Source organism: Lepidochelys kempii, chromosome 22 (genome assembly GCF_965140285.1).
Source record: "Lepidochelys kempii isolate rLepKem1 chromosome 22, rLepKem1.hap1, whole genome shotgun sequence".
NCBI lineage: Eukaryota > Metazoa > Chordata > Testudines > Cheloniidae > Lepidochelys > Lepidochelys kempii.
In genome coordinates, this window is record NC_136401.1 from 20245399 (window position 1) to 20270811 (window position 25413).

General features: G+C 40.7%; 1 protein-coding gene across 7 annotated transcripts in view; it reads right to left on the minus strand.

Annotated features, from left to right (window-relative positions):
* CADM1 (cell adhesion molecule 1) overlaps positions 1-25413 on the minus strand; it is a 289265-nt gene that overhangs the window by 58070 nt on the left and 205782 nt on the right. For all 7 annotated transcript variants that reach the window (XM_073320762.2, XM_073320759.2, XM_073320760.2 and 4 more), the window contains exons 2-5: positions 21606-21752; positions 20232-20384; positions 14811-14948; positions 12758-12913 (exon numbers count right to left, since the gene is read on the minus strand). In XM_073320762.2, coding sequence (XP_073176863.1) covers positions 12758-12913; positions 14811-14948; positions 20232-20384; positions 21606-21752 — 594 coding nt within the window. The remainder of the gene's footprint in view (positions 1-12757; positions 12914-14810; positions 14949-20231; positions 20385-21605; positions 21753-25413) is intronic.

A 25413-nucleotide genomic window follows, 5' to 3' on the forward strand; every position in this document is an offset into this window, starting at 1 on the left:
AATGGTGTCATTGACACAGTCAATGTACACAGAGGATACCATGACTTTCCTCAAAGGTCAAGATTTTGCGCTAGAGTTCTCAGTTAGAAATTCCTTTCCATGCTCTGCAGCAGTTGGTTGTCATTCTCTATCCCAAAACTGACTACCTTTCAGCAGGCCTGTACGCAAAACAGATGGGCCCAAGGGCAACTTGACAATCTTGTGCTTAATACCTATTTTGAAATGGTGGTGCTTAATTCATGTTTTAAGTTTATGCAGCCCTTTTAATCTCCAACTCTTTCCAAAGCACGTCTCAGGCTGTACAAACCGTAGGCCTGCCTTGTTTAGAGACCACCCTAAAATATTAACCTCACCTTAAAACCATGCAAGGTGGGTGGGGGAACAACAGAGGATGCAAGCTACAGCTTCTACTGAAGACATATGTGTACGTCAAACTGTTTTAAATGGACTGAACTTGGGTGTGGTGAGAGACCAGGTCTGTTCACACAACAAGTACAGCAAAAGTAGCAGTAGAGCAAGATTCCTTCCTCCTCATCCTCCCACGTGCCCCTGAGCTGGAGACAGCCCTCCCCTTGGATGCAAGAGAATAGCTCAAGCCTCTGTGGCTCGTTTCCTATTCGGACTCAGCAGTCAACAAGGACGTAAACTTCGGCCAACGGTGCTAAAGGCAATTGACATTTTTAAATAGGAGTAAAATGCTGAGCTGCTAATTTTGTTTTCTTGCTGAATCCCGAATAGGAGACAGAGTGTGATCACACTCAGACACCCCCTTAGAAATACAATCAGCGCATATAGAATGGGGGAGTGCTGTGCAATACATTTAATTTGGGTGGCCATGTACAGTAATTTCACTGTCCATAAGAGTGATCACAAGCGGCAGTGAGAGAGAAAATTGCATTATGCTCAAAGTACAGACAATGCTCTTTGGGGCTGTGTCAATCATACCCGATTTGATTCATCACACTCTAATAGCGCATAGCTCTTCAAGAAGTTCAGTGTTAGTGATATGGGGCATACAGCAGCTGCCCCTGCAGGACCATCCACTTTAAATACACACTGACTGTGTTGGACCAGAGTCATTAATACTACAACAACAACATGTGAAATGTTTTTTAAACTCGAGAGCTTTTTCATAACTCAGCCCACTTCTGACTTTTCCTACCTGGAAAAAGCAACAAACTAATGATCCTCATGGCTGATACAACCCATCAGACTGAAGGTTTTCTTTGCACATTACTGTCTTCAAAATCAACCAAATGAACAAACGGGCTGTTTAAAACACACTACAATTCATGGTGTGTCTCTATATAAACAGACAGACCAAGAAAGTATATCAACGGGCCGCTTTCAGTAAAACCTAGCACTCAAGGCTATTCTATTCATGCAAGAGAGAAGATATATCGGTATAGCTACAGTGTCTCTGCTGCTGCACAAGCCATGTCAACATTTCCAGAAGACAACTACCTCTGTGTAAACATGAAAGCTTGTCTCTCTCACACCAACAGAAGTTGGTGCAATAAAAGATATTACCTCACCCACCTTGTCTCTAATATCCTGGGACACCATAGCTACAGCACTGCATACAACATTTCCAGTACAAGCTAAAGGAGTTTGTAACCCAAGTTGGGCATGCATGGATCAGAGAGAAAACTTGCATTGGTGCTGAGAAAATGAGACTTTATCTAGCTCTACATGTTCATTAATATAGCATTAAATATTTTGTTTCTTGATTTCAAGTATGAAATGCTTTTTAAATGCCAAATCTTTTGCCAGCTGAGAAAATTAGGAAACAATCTTCTAATAACTCAATTAAAAATTAACTTGCTTAAGTTTTGAGTTTTTAAAGTCTTAACATTTTTCTGATTTTGTTAATCCCTAGTTTTAATCTCTCTGCTGATCTAGGAGACACTGTTTCCTCAGGAGAAAATATTTTCAGCTGAAGAAGCAGAATGCCTGTCTACCTTCCTTTATGTTAGTTTAAAAATCATCCAAGATGTACTTCACAATACTCCTTCCAATATCCTCTGAAGCCTGTGAAAGTTTTATATGTATTCTCATCTCCTTAATCTATGTTTTTTGAGCTGTGTTTTACTTAAATAGGCATGATATATTGTCTAAATTAAAATTAACAAGGAAATTGGTCCTTTCAAATTGCTATTTGAAAGTAGCCTGAGACTCTCAAATCATTTCACATAGCCAAATCAGATATTCGCATGTTTTGTTCATATTCGCATCAAAGAGCTGTGATTTTTACCAGTTTCTGTATCAGACTGCACATATTAACTCCAGAAAAAGCAAAATTAGTCAGAAAAAAATATTTAAGTTAGAGGGAAAACATGTCTATTTAAGTTAATTATAAGAACACAACTTTTGAGTTAAAGGGTAAAAATGCAAACAGAAAAAGCAATAAATTCAGTTGGCATTTTAACATGAAGCTTTGCAGATGCAATTAGTGCATAAATCTAGACTATAGATTAAGACCCAGGGATAGGCCCTCAAGGAATATATTTCTCAAAAATGTCAGAAGCATCAATATTTGAATATTGGCTACTATGTATATGTAAGTGTCATCTTTATCCTAAAATCAGCTGTGTCCTCTTCTCAGGGGATTATATTTCATAGTGGAATGGGTAGGGACTGAAAAGTCTAATAGGTCTTTCCTTTTATTATCTTAGCAGCACACATCTGTATCAATGTTATGGTCCATATAATGGTTGAATATCAACATGGGATTATCAAACAAACAACTGTCAGATTGATAGACCTCATCTTTAAACTAACAGTTAAATGGACGACTGACACACAATATGTCTAAAGGAGCCCTTCTGATCTCAAACAGATATTTAAAAAGTCGTCCCTGAAACATAAAGAGAAGATTTAAGCATTTAACTTGTAATAGTAAAGAAATATTAAAGTTAAGATGTGCCAGTTCTCATTCCTGCCTTTTCTTATTCTTTTTTACACAATGACATGCTTTCATCATATAGTGTCTCACCTTTAGTCTGAATGTCCAGACTAAGTGCTGCCACCTTGATGTTATTGAGATTAGTTTTCTTTTATTTAATATATAGCATGCTGCTCTGGTTAAGCAGCCAGTTACACTATTACAGGCACTTCTCCTCAGACGGTGAGGACCCTGCAACCTTTGCCACCAATTATACATCCTGCTATAGCCAAACTCAACATAACAGAAGTACAGCCACCAAAATCATAGACAGATACAAAGAAATGGTTAGATATCTGGTTTCTGGTTTCAGTTGTTGTAGCAAAATGGTTTATTTTTAATTTTAAAAATACAAGGCTTTGGTCTAAGTCAGACTGACAAGAAGAAGCCTTTGAATTCAAAGATTTTGTGCAGAATTATTTCCTGTTTTAAACATCTAACTGCACACTGCTGCTGCATGCTTGCCGAGCCTCAGAGTGAAACTCTCAAACCCAGGCCCTACTGTATGTTCTTCATTCTCAACAACATTCCTCTGAGAAAACCTTATTAATGAGCTTGCAAACGAGCACACAACTGGGAAATGTCACAAACAAGAGTGACTAATGCCCCAGAAAATCAAATAACTCAACACTTGGCTGATTGTGGTGCCTTTCATATTTACAATAAAAAAACATAAGTCTCAGATACTGAAGGGGTCAACACCTCACTGAACAAAACAACTCATTTATTTATGTTCAGAAATCTCCCGATGATAAATTACATTGATGTTAATCACTTCACTGCATACCATGCAATTAATATTTGTACTCACCAGAAACAAAGATTACTGAAAGTATGAAAGCATACATATATGGCTGATTTTTAGCGTAATTGGGAACAACAAATTCTCTTGGCATAACAAGAGATCATAACAGTTTCCATGGGTAAATATTTTTATAAACATGCATGTAGACATAAAAATCTATGTTCAATTAATTAGGATTTAAACCCACAAGAGGAAAAATACAGAGTTAAGGCTTATACTTTGTCATCCATTTCCAGTGCTATAACAAGCAAAGGAAAAGTACCACGAAGACATGAAGATTAATCTTTCACACATTTTTCTGGGGGTATTTTGCTCATATCAACTCCTTAATGATCTTTTAACTTATTTTGTTGCTGTTTCCTTTCTAAAAATTATATGTAACAAACACACATCCGCCGCTCATGCAATAATGAATTCTAAAAGAGACAGCTACTCAAAAACCATTGGAGATGTCTGAATTAATACCATGCAGCATATTGTATCACATTTGCTAGTGTGACTATTAATCAAGCATGAAAGAGTTATTGTTACTGTACACAGTTGCCATTTGTCATACTCAGTTTTGCTTTTAAAAACATCAAGACATTATGGCATTGTTTGCAGAGATTTCAATTCAATAATATCTCCTACATTCATATAGCAGCATTTATCTCAAAAGTTCAGAAAGGACCAGACTTTGCCACCCTTTACTCACAATACTATTAGCTTACTTCATGAGTAGGGTGAGCTCCTACTCAACATACGAGTGGCAAAAACCAAGCTCAGAGTTCATTTATTTGAGAACGTGTAGCTCACTTTTAATTACTTTGCACACTTCAAAGTACCATAGTAAAGTGATTGTAGTATTTTTCTATTAAGTCTTTCTCATATCAGATATCATAAAGGCCCTATTAATCCAAAATAGGGAGCAGGGTCCTACTGTGCTAGCTATCCTTATCACATACAAAAATACAATAAAAGACCGTGCTTGTCCCTAAGAGTTTACAGTCTCAGAACATGACAAGATGCTTACAAACAAGCAGAGGACCAGGTAACAATGGAAAAAATCACATTAAGCATCATGAACAACAGCCTTACTAAATCTTTGCTAAGAAATGGGGTCAGACCCCATTGTGCATGGGGTCATTATGGGGCTTGTGGAATAGAGAGAGACAAATTCCTGAGGTTCTACTGCACACCCAAAGGACTTGGAAAACACCAGAAGTGCATGTTGTTTCCTGCAACTCTGCATGAGTAGGCTTACCGGCAGGGGAGTGAAGGATAAGGACCTTTCTGCCTACTGAGACCACAGGGGAACGTTAGGTGAGCAGAACATTAACCTCACAATGGACTGTGGCTAGGGCACTAGCCTTATTCTAATGAAAAGTGCCCTGGAATTTCTGATGGTAACCATGAGCAGTTATCAAAGTAACAGCCGTGTTAGTCTGTATTCGCAAAAAGAAAAGGAGGACTTGTGGCACCTTAGAGACATCTGAAGAAGTGAGCTGTAGCTCACGAAAGCTTATGCTCTAATAAATTGGTTAGTCTCTAAGGTGCCACAAGTCCTCCTTTTCTTCATGAGCAGTTAGGGGATCTTTTCTCTCTCACATAAGTTTGGCAGTGCCGCAATACGCTCCCCCAGAATCATGTTGAGGCATAGTTCTAAGCAGACAGACATCAACTCCACTTCCCACATCACCTGAGGCCGTGCCTTCCCTGACACAAACGTCTCCCTCTCCATCCCTTCCCTCAGGTGAGATAACGGATGCTCATTCGCTAGCTTACTATAAAATCCTAGTGGAGACAAGGCATCTGAATTTCTTACCCTGACATAGGCCAGGCAAAGGTCAGGGGATGTGGCTGACCTTGCCTTATTTACCCTACAGTAAAACTCTACTTGTTTCCACTGTTTTGCTTTTACAGCTAACACAGCTGCACACACGCCTTTCTGGTCAGTGAAGTCAGAGCCTAAGATGGAATCCATTGTCTCTTAGAGCACCGACTCCCCACCCTGGCTTATTTTAGGAGATATGGAGACAACTCGGCCCAAGGGAGTATGGCTGAGAGCCATTTCAAAATGTTAGCAATTCCGAGTGGTTGGTAAATGAAAAAAGCTGAAATCTTTAAATTCTTTGAACTGTCTAACACACAAGAAAACGTACAAATGAATTGTTTATAAAACTCATTGTAACAGGTCACTTTGCAGGCCAACATCTTGTACCTCAATTTCCAGCGAATGATTTCTTTTTCTTAGCAGCTGAAAATATATTTCTAATGGAATAGATATATATTTAAGTGTAGCATTCTCAAAAGCACCTGCATGAAGTAGAAGCAGGAGTGCTATTGCCTTTCAATGAGAATTGAGCTCTTAAATCACCAAGGAGAGTTTTCAGAGTAGCAGCCGTGTCAGTCTGTATTCACAAAAAGAAAAGGAGGACTTGTGGCACCATAGAGACTAACCAATTTATTTGAGCATAAGCTTTCGTGAGCTACATCCGATGAAGTGAGCTGTAGCTCACGAAAGCTTATGCTCAAATAAATTGGTTAGTCTCTAAGGTGCCACAAGTATTCCTTTTCTTTTCAAGGAGAGTTTGAAAACCCTACCTTTAGGGTCCAAATTCTTAAAAAGGAAATTTTACCCTGGCTATTTTATAGTGGTAATTTATACCATCTGAGGGGACAATAGGAGGAACTTTTTTATTGGGGAATCATAGAATCATAGAATATCAGGGTTGGAAGGGACCCCAGAAGGTCATCTAGTCCAACCCCCTGCTTGAAGCAGGACCAATTCCCAGTTAAATCATCCCAGCCAGCGCTTTGTCAAGCCTGACCTTAAAAACCTCTAAGGAAGGAGATTCTACCACCTCCCTAGGTAACGCATTCCAGTGTTTCACCACCCTCTTAGTGAAAAAGTTTTTCCTAATATCCAATCTAAACCTCCCCCACTGCAACTTGAGACCATTACTCCTCGTTCTGTCATCTGCTACCATTGAGAACAGTCTAGAGCCATCCTCTTTGGAACCCCCTTTCAGGTAGTTGAAAGCAGCTATCAAATCCCCCCTCATTCTTCTCTTCTGCAGGCTAAACAATCCCAGCTCCCTCAGCCTCTCCTCATAAGTCATGTGTTCTAGACCCCTAATCATTTTTGTTGCCCTTCGCTGGACTCTCTCCAATTTATCCACATCCCTCTTGTAGTGTGGGGCTCAAAACTGGACACAGTACTCCAGATGAGGCCTCACCAATGTCGAATAGAGGGGAACGATCACATCCCTCGATCTGCTCGCTATGCCCCTACTTATACATCCCAAAATGCCATTGGCCTTCTTGGCAACAAGGGCACACTGCTGACTCATATCCAGCTTCTCGTCCACTGTCACCCCAGGTCCTTTTCCGCAGAACTGCTGCCTAGCCATTCGGTCCCTAGTCTGTAGCGGTGCATTGGATTCTTCCATCCTAAGTGCAGGACCCTGCACTTATCCTTATTGAACCTCATCAGATTTCTTTTGGCCCAATCCTCCAATTTGTCTAGGTCCTTCTGTATCCTATCCCTCCCCTCCAGTGTATCTACCACTCCTCCCAGTTTAGTATCATCTGCAAATTTGCTGAGAGTGCAATCCACACCATCCTCCAGATCATTTATGAAGATATTGAACAAAACCGGCCCCAGGACCGACCCCTGGGGCACTCCACTTGATACCGGCTGCCGACTAGACATGGAGCCATTGATCACTACCCGTTGAGCCCGACAATCTAGCCAGCTTTCTACCCACCTTATAGTGCATTCATCCAGCCCATACTTCCTTAACTTGCTGACAAGAATACTGTGGGAGACAGTGTCAAAAGCTTTGCTAAAGTCAAGAAACAATTGACTTGGGAAAGTTACTTGGACTTTTCTGCAATCAGTTGGCTTCTTTTGATGGCTACCCCAGACTAGTCTTCTCTTTGATCATCAGCATTTGCACCATGCACATGTTGTTTATTCTGTGGTGAGGTCTCTTTCAAGAGCATGAGAGAAAAAACATTACCACAGCTGCTATTAACTGTGTAGGGAATAATCCAAGTACATTTTTCTTGGAAAATTACTATGAAATATGTAGGAGAACATCTGAAAGCACTACTTCTGTTTCAAGACTACCCTCCATAAGGCCCAGATTACGCCGAGTTCATTCAGCCTTTGCTCTCTTTGGTGGGTTTTGTTTAGTAGGATGACAACCATTTCCTCTCCCCCAGATTCCAGGCTTTGTGGTTCGTGTAGGTTTTTTTGTGTTTGTTTTGCAAGTAGCCTAATGACGTATCTGCATATTCTGAACTTTAAACCAATAAATATTAGCTTGAAAGCTGGATCCATCATTTAAAGGTTGCCTGCTAATACTTTCTACTTTCAATACCTTTCTTGAGTCTGACAGACTAAGAGCACTGAGGTATATGACACCTTGGGAAAACTGTCTACTGGGGCTACACGTATAGCGTCAGTAGCTGACGTTCCAAAGACACGGGCATGGTATGCTATATGGATGGAAGGACAAGATCAAGACGGCACTGTGCAACGACAAATGCAATCACTTCTTTTTTTAAACGCAACCAACCCTCTTTCAAATTATGCCTCTCTGGGCTCAGCAACACAACTATGTAAACACATGTTTTGACACAGCACTGTGTGCAAATATTAATTGCCACTTGCTTGGAGATTCGGCATGCTATAAAGCTGGAGGTAACAAAGTGGTCAGCTGAAGTGCATGAAACAACAATTTGGAGGGCTACTTCGCTCTGATTGCAAATCCCAGCTCTAAAAAGCTATTGAGAAAGTGACAATTATGCCTGATTTTAGGAGTATAATTTCTTTAAAAGGCTGGCCCTGGGTCAGAGGAAGTTCTGATCTACACTTCAGTCAGAGAAGACAAGTGGATTTTCCTCCCCCTTATGCAGCCGCTCTTTGGGTAATGGGCAAACAAAGCACTGAATTGCATGCTTCACGCACAGTGAGGAGAAACTATGTGGAACAATAACACTTAGTTTTTATATCACACTTCCCCCTCTGGAGATTGCAAAGGGCTTTACCGAGGAAGGTTAGTATTATTCCCATTTTAGGGACAAGAAAACTGATTCACAGAGAGGAACGTGGAAGTAAGTAAATGCTCCAGCTGCCTCTTCACTGTTGCCTGGAGCTAGTGTGAATCTGATCTATTAAAAAAAGGCCACCAAGGGAAAGTAGCTTCTTCCTACATGTAGTAGCTTTGAGACTCAGGAGACAGAAGCCTGCAGTGCTATGGGTCAGGCAAGGTCTCCCCACAGCACTACAGAGGTCCAGGCCAGCACTCCCATATGGTTCTATGACATGGTCTGTGCCTAGCCAGAAGAGTAGCCTGCAGGACCCAGACTAGATATGGCAGCACTGTGGATTCTTTTTGGTGCTCAGCCTCCCCAGTAGCAGCAGCCACAGCCACTCCTCATCTTCTGATCCCTACTTCTCCCATCAGATCACACTGGCTCCCTTCTCTTCCAGTGGTCTATATGCAGAATTCCCAGTGGTCTATAAACAGAACTGCCTGGAATCCCCTTAGATGTGTGCTGCCAGAGTTTTGATCCCATCAATTCCTTCCTTCCTCCCTAGGCCTGCAGTCAATCCACTGACCATATTGTCTTAAAAAAAAATAGATAGGAGACTGGCTCCAGGGATAAGAACTGGCCAATAGAATCTTTCACGCCTTGGACTCCAGGTCACATCCAAAACAGGCTGGTACTGACTGGAAGCCCTTTCCATGTGATGGTTCTTTGGTGGCTTTTATATTAATTCAGATTGAATATATGGACCAAAGGTGTCGTCATAACCCAGTCACTGTCCAACAGTAAACAGTGTTAAACAAAACGTTAAAGAGTTTTAAATGTCAAGTATTAAATAAGGCTGTCATTTTAACCACATCCCTCGTTCTGTCCCCTTCCCTTTAGCTGGAGAGAGATTTTAGAAGGAAAAATAAAATCCCTTGTTTGACAGTCTCTTAATCTATGCCTATACTACCGAGTTTTCAGCAGCACAGCTGTAGCATCTCTTGTGTAGCGGCTCTTTGCCAACAGGAGAGATCTTGCCGGATGACATAATTAAACCACCTGCAATGAGTGGCTGTTGCTCTGTCAGCGGGACCCGTGTGCAACAGAAGTTTGGCTGACATAAGGGGAAGTGTAGACACAGCCTTAGATGGTATCGAAGATGGTAAAAATCTGTCCTTTTGGGGAAAAGAGAAAAAAAAGTTAGCGGAGATGGGGTTGAACTGGTATGATGTCTGATTCTCTTTCATCCAGATGGTGTTTGGAAGTCAGCTGGAGACAGTGGGGTTGGGCAATTCATCTCGGTCCCTCTCTCTGGCCCCCGTCAAATAAGGGTATCTTTCAGGACTGGGATGACAAAGGCCCAGGGTCCCAAGCGATGGTGGGGGTAGCCGTCATGAGGGTGAAGCTTACTCCAACAGCCAATTTTTCTCTCCAAAAATCTCTTTAAGGACCTGCAAAAGGAGCGATATGTGGAGTACACCATCCCATCATTATTTTGTCCACCAATTAGGCCTAGTTTCCAGCACACCAATTTTGGTTCACTGACTGGGGGGAGTGATAGCTCAGTGGTTTGAGCATTGGCCTGCTAAACCCAGGGTTGAGAGTTCAATCCTTGAGGGGGCCATTTAGGGATCTGGGGCAAAAATTGGAGATTGGTCCTGCTTTGAGCAGGGGGTTGGACTAGATGACCTTCTGAGGTCCCTTCCAACCCTGATATTATGTGATTGATTTCTGGTTCCACACTTCTCTTGGTTACCAGGAATGATCTTAACACAGTCCTTGAGTTACATTAGTAGGCCTTGTTGTTTGAACTAATTCAGTCTCTGTCTCACTTTTGCTTCTTCTCGCATCAACATTTATTCTTTAGGTTATTATGATCTCTTATAAACCTTCATATAATTTTCACAGACGAGAATACAATTAGGGTACATTTGAAGGCCCACTTATCACAAAGTAGCTTATACATAAGTACAATTCAGTGTCCTCTGACTATATTAGTCTCCATTACACCACTATAACAGGTTCAGAAGGAAGGCCAGGAAGTGATGCGCCATGGAGACCAAACTCCCCTCAACATCAGGAGAGAGCTGACAGATTGATAGAGGGAGAGAAGAGACTGTTAGGACACTTACTGTGCAGCTCCCTGGGCTGTTTGTTCGTTCTGTGGATCAAAAAGCAATGCTCGTTGGCAGCACTATTCGTCCAGTGCCTTTCACAAGCTCCAAGTTAATTTCAGAACGTGAAGACAAACACGCTAGTCAACAAGACCATTTCACATGGTTTCCCCGTCCGCTTGCAGAAAGCGCTGCATTAAGTGCATTCCAAAAAGCTTGTGCTAAGCACTGAGTAACACCTCTCCCTCCCTAAGAGGCACCCAAAGGCAGGCCTAAAATTAGCGATAAGTGGAAAAAATGCCCTTTGCAACAGATAAAACCAATACGGTGGAGGTTCTGGATGTCCCCCAGGACCGTCAGATAACCATACTGTAAATGTGATTTGTCATCATTCTGTTTGGTGCCTTTTACAAGCCGCACCCTAAAGGATTCAGAAAAGAGATTTATTTTCTCTTTCATAGACATATGTAGAAGGAACTCTATTGCATGGTCTGTTAAAAAGACTGACCCATTTCTATTGTACCAAAAGGTATGCATTACACAGAAATATCCATAGGGAAGCCTTAAACTACTAATCTGACCCCCTTATAAACAAGGGTTTTTTTAAACAGGATTTCAATTTTCCTGTATCAGCTGAGAGATGGGATTTTTTCCCCTGTTAAGTAGTTGATCAAGCCTCACAAAGGTGCTAATGTATTATTAAAGCTAATAGAGCGCTACAAGAAATGTTAATGGGCATTACGCTTGCATAAACGAATTACACATTAGCACAGTCACAAGAAATCTAGTCTCTGCCAATTTAGGTAGTATCTGATCATTTTTGTTTTCCCTATTATAGGGACATTACTTCATGCTAGTTTCCGTGATATGAAAATTGTAAGCAGAATGCTCTTAATGAAGCTACATAATGAAATAGATGAAAAATTAACAACCCTCCACTCCTTTTATATAATGTTACGGTTGAGATGAACCTACAAAAGAAAGATGTGTGTCATCTTAGGATCTCACCACTTGGTTGTTCTCTCGTGCTGAGGCAGTCACCCCAATGTCAGATTTGTTTGCATTTCTGATTTCAAAAGCCATATTCCACTTGATAACATGACATAGTGACTCTAACATGACTGTGTTCTGCGTCACTAATATGAACATGAGCCACCTCTGCTGTGGATTGCCCCATGGGTATTTTCAGAAATCTACTTCTTTCTATTTATGTACATCACTCATGTGATGTATATAAATGGCAGTTCATAGAGAACTAAGTGAAATGTTCCACCTAGCTTTCATCTTGAATATAGTTGGAAGCATTAAACCTTAAGATTAGCTTGCTTTAGCAGGCTGCTTTTACTTGACCTTTACCTTAAAGGTTCCACTATTTTAAAACATATTTCTGCAGCTCTAATTTAGAAAAGAACTACTGTACTATACTTCCCATTATAAGCATTATGAAAGTCTCTCTTGCATCGCAGCATGGGTCTCTCAGTTCATTTACCAATGGAGAATTACAGTAAGTTACTTTAAATGGAGCTCTGCAGTGATGCTAACTTTTAAAGAAATACATGTTAAAAAAGTTAGGGTTTAAAATTAAAATTAATCTGCTTTGACAAAACCACAAGGCCTAGCTATTAACCCTTCAAGGTGCTAAATCTGGGTAAAGCAAGTTATTCTATGTGGAGAGAATAAAACTAAGAATTTGGCATCCCAGCAAAACTGCAAGAAGTTATTGTTTAAGCAATACTCAATACTTTGATTTCAACATTTATAAACCCTATCTACACTGTAATAAAATCTAATTACATAATTAATGGTTTCGAACTTCTGTTTAAATGAGGAACATTCTACATTAGAAGAATAAAAAGCTCTAGTACTCACACATTACTTCTAGGTAGCGCTGTGTCTGTAAGTCTTTGACAGCGGGGTGATCTACCAGACAGATGACAGGGACCCCATCGTCCTCGCGCCCCACGGTCAGCAAAAGCTGACTAGTCACAGTGAACATATCAGACCATTGCTCCACTTCAGATTTGCCTGCCAGATAGATGAGGGAGAGAACACAGAATAATCACGGGACAGCATATTCATGACGTCACATTGTCATCATCTCACTGGCATCACCATGGTAGACAAAAGAGGTGTTGGGAACACGTGCCCCTAAATTTCCAACTTTCATCTCTATAGCATTGACTGCTAAGGGTAGGGAGGTGTCCGCGTGGGTAATACTATCCCTCCTACCAAAGTCATTAAAACTTACAATATACAGTGTGCTGTCAGAAGGATTAAAAATGCCAGGATGCTTACAGCTCCACTGATTTAAAAGCTTGGGGTTTTTTTTTTTTTTTTTTTTTTTGGAAAGCATCCTGGAATTCAGATGCTATGGAGATGAAAACCCATCATCAGCTATTAGGAGGGAAAGAGAGTAAACGGATTAACATAATTAAAAACAGTAATTAAAATATTTAAACAGTGGCACTGTTGAAGATCCATTGAAAATACCATAACAGCGGGTTGGAGTGAAGTATATTGCAGGGCAAGACTCCCCAGAACACACACAGAACAGGGAAAAGGCGGTTCACGATTAAATGATGACACTAATGAGGTTTTCCATGAACTCAGCACATACTTGCTGACCAGAAACCAATGCCTCTTAAATGTGTGTATCAACTGCATTTTTATGGTTCAAATCATGGCGATAAAACGGCTAAGAGGGAAACCTACAAGAAAGACTTTCCCTTCAAGCCCACAAAACAGCTCCTGTGGATAATACATAGGTAAAACACGTTGACAACTGTTAAAAACAACAACCTGTTATGTTTAGAGGAAAGACTGCATAATCAAAGAGGCTCCTGGTTCTCTCTCCATCCGAGTCAGTGTAAAATCAAGAACAAAGAAAACTATTTCAGTTTCCTTATTTCTATTTTTGAAAACCCCACTGTGCCAAAGAATCAGCAGGGTGATCTGGTATTTCAAGAAGCGACTACTTGCTCGGCAGTCTTCAAAGATACAGGACGGTTGGAATTCAATTGCTGAAGCGACAAAGCTTAATAAAGGAGCTGGACAGGGCAAGCACAAGTGGTGAAATACTGTTGTACTGGGGCCCTATAGAAAGCAAAAGAAACCAAGGAGGAGGTCATTTGAAGATGCATGCATCATTTCGATGACAACAGGAGCCGGAAAGCAGTTGGTTCTGTGGGATGCTACATGTGGCAGCAGCTTTGCCTTCCACTATTACCAGCATAAGTTCAATATGTGTCATTGTGCTGAGATGCCTGTAGGAGGGAAGGGATGTATGTCCTCTGTCCGGAGGACTTTATCCTGTCCTTGCAGAGCGTTAGATTTGAAGGGCTGTATCTGACTTCCGTAAAGAGCTGTTATTATCTCAGATGGGACAAAATGAGAGGTGATGCCATGTGCACACAGACTTAAACAGCACACAATATGCAATCAGTGTTGTGACTCATCTGTACAAATTCCATGAGCACTAGACTTTACAGAGTAGAAGAAACTCATTTTTATATGAGCACATCTACCCAATCCCACAGGAAGAACTGAGCTAGATATAAAAGTGCACTGAAACACTATTACCTCACTCGATGCCATCACACTGACCCCTAAATCAGGGCAAAGAGCTACCTTCCCTGCACACCGTAAGGGACCACTGAGGACATCAGCAGCTGAAGAGCAACTCCAGAACCCTGAACTCTGATTCTGGCAGGTAACTAAAGGACAACACAGGGGTAAAAGTCCTTTACTGTTAAGGTGCATTTGTCATTTAAATCTGCCCATACATTTTGCCACTGACATGGCTATTTTTTTTTTTTTAAAACAAGTGTTTCTATTCTCTGTCTCCATAATATTATATTTAGAAGGTCTAACTTAACCACTTCAGTTATCTATTAAGCTGTGCGGCTTTAGAAGATAAATCTACCCAGTAGCTCCTTGTTCCCTTTGAACCATCTGATTGTGGTGGCTGGTCTGCTGGCCATGGCAGTGCAGTTCAACTCTATCTCCTCTCCTTCAGTGGCGATGTCTTTCTGGATATCAATCATCAAATTACGTGGTGGGACTAAAACCAAAAATAAAAATCAGAACAAGGTCAGTACATTTTGATCTTTAACTGGTGTATACCCAAGAACTCATCAACACATTACTCAATGTTGGAAAACAGCTGGCTTCTTTTTGGGAAAGGTAGGCACCTGGACTTATCAGATCTCTTAATTTATCAAATGATTATTTGTACTATTGTCCCTTAACACACAGGTTCCTAATAGTTGTGTTAAATGTTTTTAGCCCAGCTTTGAGCTTCATCAACTATTGCTTATTAAATTCTCACATTTTCTATAGTCCCTCCCAGCTGAGCACGGTCCCCTGTAAATTGTCTGCTCTCTTTCATGCTACATGGATGTGATATCACACAAAGAATACAGCTTGCATTTTACAGTCAGTAATGAGGAGAAGGGAAACAGAAAAAAATACATTTAACGGTACCGTACCTACCCATAGTTTTAGATCCCTAAAGGTAAAATTTTTCTTATCTGCTCTTCAGTTTCAAGCCTCAGGCTCAAGATGTGGAAGATGACCAGCAAAGATCAAACACATTTAGACCTCTTAAAAAAAGCCATCAAGACTGGGACCAGAATAGAATGTCACAGCCTCCAATTGCCAATGCATCTCCCATCAAAATAAACCAAAAGGCAAATGCAATCCCAGATTTGATGAAGAGATGTGGAAACAACTTTGGATCTCAACAAAGATAACTGCTTCAGATTGCAATTACTGCAAGCTGAGAGTTTTCCTCTCTAAGGCAAGTACCCGCTAGAGACAACACTACTGTGAGCTACAAAGCCAGAAGGCTGTAATCATCATCAGTGAAAAACAATCCAATAATATTTAGGAACAGGGTAATAACTACGGGAGACCACCACCACAGTAGCATGCAATCCATAGACAGGATAAAAACAAGTTTAAAACTGCTGAAAAAGGAACAAGATGAAAAAGTCAGTAATGAGAGAAACATGAATACACACAATTCAATCCCTGTTAGGCCTTTAAGTAAAGAAGTTGAATTGATATTTCCAAAGATAACTCAACATTTTTTGTTCTCATCACTACGATTAAGCAATTGTATGGTTGAAATATGACTCAGACATTTTCAATCTGATGAAGAACAAATATGTATAAATATCATCCAGATGATCAAAGGACTAGTCAGTTTTAGCTTTTCTCCAAGATGAGTAAAACAGACCATATATTTCAGATTTTCATGTGTTCTAATCCATTGGGTAAATCTATATCTATACTTAATGAGAACAACTACATTATTTTTCTAGCCTGTTACAGAAGGCACAGAATACTTGCTTATAGGCCCATTAAACAGGTACCACTACTTCTGATGCACCTCTTAGCAATGAGTGAATGTACATTAACTAACTCAATACATGTAAACAGGTACCAATAGGAGAGAAACTGAAGGGGACAAAAACACCATCCTATTTGGCTGAACATCAGAAAACTGAAGTACAACTTGAAGGCTGTGGATAAACCTGAGATCCATACTAGGGCGGATTATAAACATTGTTTCCACAGTTTAAACACTAAGACAGAACAGAATCTCATTAAATATGAGAAAAACAACCAAACTTACAACTAATCAGTGAGTGAGATCTTACATTTAAGCTCTTCCACTACGATTCAGGTTCTCTTATTAACAGGAGCTTAAAAGCCAGCACTAATCTTTAGACACGGCTGTAATAGTATTAGCTACTATTATCTGTAACTATATTAACCTTATAACTGCATCTATATCATTGTCTTGCAAACCATGAGAAATAGGATGAAAAAAGGAGAATTCAGTAGATTACATTTTCACCAAGACAATTCTGAGTAGAAAAAGTGAACTGCAACACTCCAAAATGGATAATTCCTAAGCAAACAAGCACACACAAAATGTCAGATGAAAGATCTCAAGTTTATACATACAAAATAATACATAAAATAGTGGCTGTTAAATCAGCTCAGACAAAAGTTAACAGAAATCCCTCACTTTGCATTATAATTATGCTTAAGGTTTTGCTTAAACATCAAGCAACTAAAATGTGCAGAGGCATCAGCATCTTGAAGCACAAAAAGAGGTTTAACAACTGCATAACGTACATAGTACTTTCCTTAAAGAACACCATAGACAGCAAACCAGATTTGATTCTTCATTTATTATTGTGATGCTGGCAGACCACATGCCAGTTTACGCCACTGTCCCCATCCTCAATTGGACACTGAGACTTTGAGCACAGATTTTTGGTAGCAATGCCTGTTTGACCTGCACATGTGCCCTATACAACCTTGTGCCCCATACTAAATGATATGTAGAGCTGCCCAAGTGAACCACCTTCAGTTCCTTCACCTTCAGTTCCTTCAAACTCCCACAGAGGAAACTCCAAAGCAGAAGGGAAGTAGGGAGGGAAGTGGAGCACCCAAAGGGGGACATCTTGAAGAACTCCAATTACTGGACGACTCCTTCAACTAGCATCCCTATGGGTGCTCCATTTCAGGTGACTTCCGAGCAGTATCTTCATTATGAGGAGGGAGCTTCATCATGAGGAGGGAGTCTTCACCGAAGCAAGACCATATTCCCCAGGGCAGCATCTGATCTAGAAGAATGACCCATCACATTGTGTTTGGAAAAGTTATGCATTAAAGTCCAAATTGCAGCCTTGCAGATCCCAACAGTGGGAACATCTTTAAACAGCACCATAGACATTGACAAGAAATCTAGTGAAATAGGCGAACACCTTGGGAGGAGCTTGTGTATTGGCAAATTAACAACAATGAATAATACATCCAGATATCCACCTGGACAGACTCCGAATGGAGACAGTAGCTCCCTTGAACAGGTCAGCAATTGAACTGCCTGGGAGACTTGCTAAGTGACTTGGTTCTCTCCTTTCTACAGAGGTCAAAGTAGACATTTTTATGTTGAGCTGGAGACCTAACCTGGGGGGCATGGACAGCGGTGAGTTTACGGCAGAGAGAACCTCTTTGCAAGTCTGCCCCTTGAGCAGCCAATCAAGGCATGGAAAAACCATTGTCTCCAAAAAATAAAAAGGTAGTTGGAGACCACTGTCAAAATCTTCAAGAACACTCTCAGAGCAGAGAAAAGGCTGACTAGAAGTATCCAGTTCTGGATGTGATCTTGACTGACCAGAAACCAAAATAATCTCTTGTGAAAAGGACAAATTGTGGCATGAAAGCATAAGGTCCTGAAGGTTGAGGGCTGAAAATCAAATTCCACTGATGGAATTACAGCTGCAAAAAAGTCACCATTCTGCATTTTTGTATTTTCAGAAAAGTTGCATAGGAGTCAGATCTAGAATTGGTCTCCACCCTTCGTTCTTTTTTGGGACCCGAAGCGATCAGTGATTCTCCTGTGGTTTCAGCAAAAAGAGTTTCAGTCCATCAAAGGGGCAGTCCTCAACAGTACTTTGAAACTCTCCAGGTAACCCATAGAACTGGAGCCAGTATGCCCAATGTACGGTGACTGCCCTGGAGATAGAGCAAGCTGCAGTGTCAACTGCATCTAAGGAGGCCTGTAATGAGGTTCTAGTCAGTAGCTGACCTTCAGCTATGGCAGTGTGGAACTGCTCGCGATGTTCTGCTGGAAGGTGTTTAATAAATGTGGAATTTGGAATAACTGGTGTGACTATTTTGCCATAAGAGCTTGGTAATTTGCATTTCTAAACTCTTGGGTTGCAGACGAATGACTCAAGGCCAAGACTATTTTGGTCCCTGCCATATAGGGTTAATTTAGAGTGGTGCTGTCTGCCACGTTCACCACTTCAACAGCCAGGGAATTAGGCAAAGGATTCAAAAATAAATATTCACAGTTCTTGGCTGGGACAGAATACTTCTTATCAGAATGTTTGCACATGGGCAATACCATTGCTGGGGTCTGCCAGATGGTCCTGGCAGGATCCAGGAAAGCCTCATTTATGGGCAGGGCCACTTGAGCAGAAAGTGTCATTTGCAAAACGTCCAAGTGCTTGTGCTGTGACTCTCAAACCTCCTCTAGGGGAATATGCAATGAATCCACAACATGTTTTGTTAGCTCCTGAAACTGTTTGAAGCCAGAGAAGGTGGAGGGGGCATAACAGCTTCATCTGGGAAAGATGAGGAGACAGTTTGAAGGGTACCCTCCTTGTCTGCTTTGGCCTATTGCTCCTCAAAGGTTTCCTTCTGCAGTTGAAGCAGTAGATGAGGAACAAATGAAAGATGGGCCTGCCTACCCCAGTGGTTCCCAACAAGAAAGGTTAGGAGCTAGTAGGAATTCCTGTTGATAGGCAGACCAAGAGTCCCAATATGGCCACTGAGGGGAACCATAATTAATATACACCCTAATTTTAGATAAATAATATACTTAAATCTTATTCCTTCCCTTTTTCTCCTCAGTGAATGAAAAGAATCTATGACCACAACCCCACCCTCCTGCTGAAGTGTGACACACACATGTACTTTGCTACCTTAAAGATGAAAGGCATGTGGACTAGGAAAGTTTGTGAGGTTAGTTTGCAGGATTACTAAAGCCAGCTGACTTTCTTCCCCTTGTAGGTGTTTGCCATTCCCCAGACATCCACTCCAAGGCAACAACAGTGTCAGACTTACTCCAGCCAATGCAGTGATTCATCGTCATGCAGCCCCAGCAAGGCAGGTATTGTCCCACACTTCCCAAATGGAGACACTGACCTAGGGAATTTAAGTGACCTGGCCAAGTGAGTCAGTGACAGGCAGAGCCAGGCTTAAAATTCAGGAGCATCTGGCTCCTAAACCTGTACGTTTTTCACGAAACTGAAATGCTGCAGGAAAAACAAACACTCGGCTTCTCCATTACAAACAGGATATTACTTAGAAAGAAGAGCATGCAGAGTGATTACAAAGAAATTCTATTGGGTAGAAGCACACAGCCAGTCTCTTCCTCACTTAGCTAACACAACTAGAAATTAACAGCTATGTCGTTCCATGTGGCAAGTGGCTCACTTGAAAATTTAGGTTGATCTTTGCTAGTCACCTTCAGAATCTTGTGATTGCAGTTTCGAGTCCCAGACTCAACAGATACACAAAGCAGCTGGTCTTTAGTGAAAGAGCTCTTTGGGATTAAAAAAAAGCTGATTTTTACTGAAATCTCAGAGTGCGTGTGGCTCTATAAATCAAGTCTTAAGAATATGATTCAGTTTCAGCAACTTTTGGTGGCTGGAATTGCTACAAAATAGTTTCCAAAAAACATGTGCTGATTCCCTTTCCCCTCCCCTTCACTCCTCCACAGTAACTGAAGAGTTAGAGTTTACTGCCCGGCACTTACCAAGCACAGTCATAGTGGTATAAATTTCCTGTGGGGGATCGGTGTAGAGCTGGCAGAAATATCTTCCTTCATCAGAAATGGAGACATTTGTCAACGACACTCTGAGTTCACTGTTCGAGAAATTCACTAACTGAAACCTGCTGTCCTTCAAAGCTGTGGAACAAACAGATCATGAGTGATTGTGATGAACAAGAGAGATAGTACGTTTCCTCCCACAAAAACATGGCAAAGCCAGAAGCCTGAAAGAGTTGTAATGGTGCCTAAACAAAACTCCTACGTGTTCCACATTATTCCAGCTCCTTGCATTTCAATCTGGGTTTAAACAATACTCATGTGCTCAGATCAATATAACTAATCAATACAAATTCTCCATACAAACTACTGATGTGTCTAGCTTTTATTTTCAGAAAATGCAGCAATGTTTTTGGTAAGAAGGCTGCCATAAAAACAATTCAGGGGGTTATTTTGTGGCTTAAAGCAGAGTGCAGGATTGATACCATGAGTAGATTAGAACCAGCAAGAAGCTAAGATAAGAATCAGGGCAAAGAATTTAAGATTTAGATTTCCTTCCACAAGTAATTACTGCTGAAATCCCTTTGGGAATTTTGACAGCACTGACAAATATTTCAACTAAGACTTACTGATGGTCTTTCTCGAGTGCCAATTTTGGGGCAGGGTCTGTGAAATACCTAGCAAAATGGGAACCCTGATCTGGGTCCTTAGATGCTATTGCAATACCAGTAAATCACAATCTCTGAGTTCATCCCACCCAATTAGTTACTTAGATTGTAAGCAATTTTGGAGCAGAGACCCACTGTGTTGCGTGTACACAACCAGCACAAGTAGTCCTGGTCCATCCTGTCCAATTCCAAGAGCAGCCATTAGACTGAATAATTTAAATAGTCTCATTTCAACTGTTATCCTCACAGTATTGTCTGAACAGGAAATAAAGCCATCCTCCTGCACTGGGCACCATAGTGACAGATTTTGTTTTGGCTTTAAAGGGGACAGATTATCCTGAACATGTCAATCTTCAGACCAAACATATTACTTCTCAGAACACTGTATTCTCCTGCATTACTCCATTCAATTTGTTTGGGTCAGCTGAATATTTGGCGCTCAGTTGCAATTCACCCTGAATTACTACAATCAATTCCTACTGCAAAGTAAAACAGTCTGACTTTTAAAAGGGACCAGCAAGGTGTCCATTAAGGAGAAAGATTATGATTGTCTGTCATCTGTGCTCTGAAGAAACAACTCAACTTTAAGTGCCTAACACTAAATTAAAAAAAGAGGCATTTGCAATCTCTTTATCCAGACTGCCAGGAGGGTGGGGGTCAGTTGCTACCAAATAACACAGGGACGGAAACTTACGCCTGAAGTCTTTGAAATAAATTGTCTGTCTATTGGGATTCAGTAGCTGAATCACTGAGTCATCACTGTTTTTGACTCGACAACTGATGGTGGCAACTTCTCCCTCCACTACCGTCACATCTTCAGTAACCAAGTTCTGTCCACCACCTTAAAAAGAAAGGAAAGAAAGAGATTAAATACTGTACTGCCAAGTTTTTAAATTATGTCAGCAGGATTCATGTAGAATAGATCAAGTACAAGCTGTGGTGCACCTGCGTGCTGAAGCAAACTATTCCCTCTTGAGTATGAAGAGGGTATTATTGCATGGGATTGGCTTAGTTTCTGTGGCATTAGACAATTCATAACTATAGTTACCTGGGCAATAATTTTATTGCTGTACACGTATACAGTTGTCCACTGGACAACATTTGAAAGGGGGATCCTGGGGAAGAAAAATAATGACATGTCATTCAACTCTAATGAACACCACTAAATTAGACTAGAATAACTGGGAGAGCTCTGTGGGTGGTTAGAGTGGAGAAGGGGCAGCTGCTTTTCTAAAAATCAAGACTGCCCCTTCTGCTGTATGCATTGGCAAGGCTGCTCTATAAGCAGCCGGTGGATAATTTCATCTACATGTAAAAATGTGACTCCAAGGAAAGAGCTGGGCAAGGAAGGAGAAGGCAAATTCTCTTGCTCCTAGATGCTAAACATCTGCTAAATTATCCCACTTGCACAGAATGAAATATTTTTAAATGAACCCCTGGTTGGCAGAGATGCAAGGAACACATGCCAAAGTGGGGGAAAGAGGGAAGGGAGCAAAAGGAGATTGACTCTAGGGGACCAAGTCTTCATCTCAGCCCTACATCACAGTAAGAAGCCAAGCACCGTGGCACAGATTGGCTCCTAAAAAACAAGTAGTGGAAGCATCGTGAGACACGCAGTTGATGGCACGCGGTCTACCTCTTAATTCCCTGGAAATCAAAAGAGTATCAGAGCTACACAAGAGAGTGAAATGGAGAAATGAACTGACAGCACAGACGATAAAACAAAGCTGTGAGGAGTAAAATATCAGGACCTATTAACGCATGCAAGACATTTCCCGGGGCCACATGTGCAGATCTTGGTGCTAAGGAGGCAAACCACATCACCGAAAATGGCAAAGTGCTTCCAAGAATACAGCAACCCTGGGATTTCCTCTTCAAGTGGTGTGAAAACCTGGTGCCCAATTTTTAGTTCATTCAAATTTGATTCTGTTTGCTTTTCAGCTGCTTTCTAGTACTGTTATTTTAAAATACACTAAGGGGGAGGAACAAGAAAGGAAATGGAAGAGCTTAAATATATTATAATTATATTAGAAAGATTCTGGAAACACTTAGTTAAAAAGTCTCCCCCCACCCTCCAACCAAAAGTAGAAAGAGGAAAGCTGATGGGAATTCTTGCTCATCAAAAAAGCTACCTGCAGCTCTAACAGCCCTAAAGATTCAAATGTATCCAGCAAAATTTTGAGTAACCCATGACAATCACTTTCTGTTGTTGTTGGGATGGAGGCGAGGGAACCAAGCCCACTGAATGATTTAAGAAAATGTGACTGGACTACTTGGATACTGCAACTGCAAAAGTGCTGGAATTATTGTTAGGAGAATTGCAACACAAAATACTGCCTGTTCTCGTTAATGTTGCTGAAAGGAAATCACTTGTGGTATGAAGTGCCCATGTTCACAGCAGCCATACATGAGAAAGCCCTACAGTATCAGGCATTCCCACCTCTTCACCTACAGCTTTCACTTCAGTCTTGGGGATTTGGGGAAGCTTTATACAATCAGCGATACTTCCGTTGGCCATTTCTCCTCCCCCCCACCCTTTTTTTTTTAAATATTTGAGAATCGCAGCAACTTACATATTTCTGAGGAAAATACAGCAATAATTGTACTGTTTTATGATAAAGCAACAGTTTTTAAGAATCGCTTGAAAGGCAATTAAAGAACCTATAGATTGCATAGTTCGTTACATTACTGATCTTTTTAAATTTAATCTCAAACTACACAACTAAGTTATACTAAACCCCTGCCTTCAAGGATGGGAGCCTTTAGCAGGTCCAAGCTGAAGTGGTAAGGAGATCATGGTAAGTCTTCATTAACATACACTTCATTACATCAACGTGCATGAAAGTAAGGGTGGCCAACTCCTACAGCACTGACATTGGCTGTGATAACAAGGATGGTTTCAGAAAAAAGTCAAGGGTGGTTGACTGAGATGCATAAAGAAGGGAACAGAAAAGTATTTCTTTAAAAGTCTGAAAACTAAATTTACCTTTCTCAATCTTAAATTGTCTATAGATTTTATGTATTAAGAGTGCAACATATTTTCCCTCCAGCAGGCCAAATATTCTTTCCAATTGAACGATACGTAGCAACATTAAACTGTAATAACGGGTACACGGGAGAAAATTGGACAACTCTTAAATGTAATGAAATAAACTGGACTGGAGATTCCAGGGGTGTAGAATGGAAAAGTGAGGGCTATCACAAGCCATTTAGTGACTGCCCCACTCACACAGGACAGTTCACATGCACAACAGAGTCTTGATCATTTCCAATCAGGAAAACCTGCACAGGCAATTAGGCAGCCACTAAACACAATAACACAATCAGATGTGCAGCAGAAGTGTAACAGAAATTGCTCAACATAAATAATATTACCAAAGCCTTTTGTATTTTATCCTTTGCAGGACTAAAAGGAAGTCAATAAATAAAATATGATGGATATATCATGTCAGTCAGAATGTTCTGTACCAACAAGCAAACCCGATAAAAACATTCGGTAAACATCAAGTAACTATGAACTGTTAACAAGTTAATTTTAATGCCTGGACACACCACCTGAAACACAATCTCTATTGTTCTAATCTGCATGTTGTTCTACAAATATTTTCAATTGTAATCTAATTGATCTGAAATTAACCCCACTGGGCAACTCCATTTATGCCAAAATTATACTTATTCCATCATTCATGAGCCTTGCAAAGTACCACTGTATCCATACATGGTACACATGTGCTTATGACTGATAAGCAAGAGACCAAGTAGTGAAATCACAGAAGCTGCAGATTTCTTCTTTATAGAACTGGAACAGATAGCCAGCTAAAAAATTACATAACTTTACTCCTTGTTTTGAAGACTATCAACACATTTTTTCTTGGTGAGAAACAATGATTTCCTTTAGCTGGGTTATGTAAGAAAAAGAGCTGGGGTTCAAATTCCAGCAACGATAGATTCCTTCCAATGATGCCAAAGCTATGGGTTGAAGCCCCTTTCACCACATATGCTCCCAAGGTGGGAACACCCTCTGAGGACCTGTAGCTATGGTCACAACTTTATTCTTCAGGTAACAAATGACAATTATTACCTTTGTGCTGTTGTAGGTGCTCAACTCCATAAAGGTCCTGAACCCCTAGGAGCTACAATGTTCAAAATGGGCCACAGATGATAATAGCTTTATTTGCCATGGAAATATTGGAACTATAAAGCTCTACTATAAAAAATAGAAATAAAGCACAAAATACTTTAACAATTAACTCTTTCATCCACATTCAGCATGGCTATTTTAGATAAAGTGTGTACACTTCTCAAAGACGCAGGGTGGCTTAATTATAATGCTAACCTTGTATTGCATGAGGAATTGGCTGTACTGCATGTAGACCTTCTGGATGTACTTTTGCATTTTTGAAGACAAGCCTTCTTCCAGTAAATTTTATTAAAAACTCCACAAGCCAAAGTGATTAGCTACTCCGGATCAGGACATTTATTTCAAACTCCAACCTTTTTTG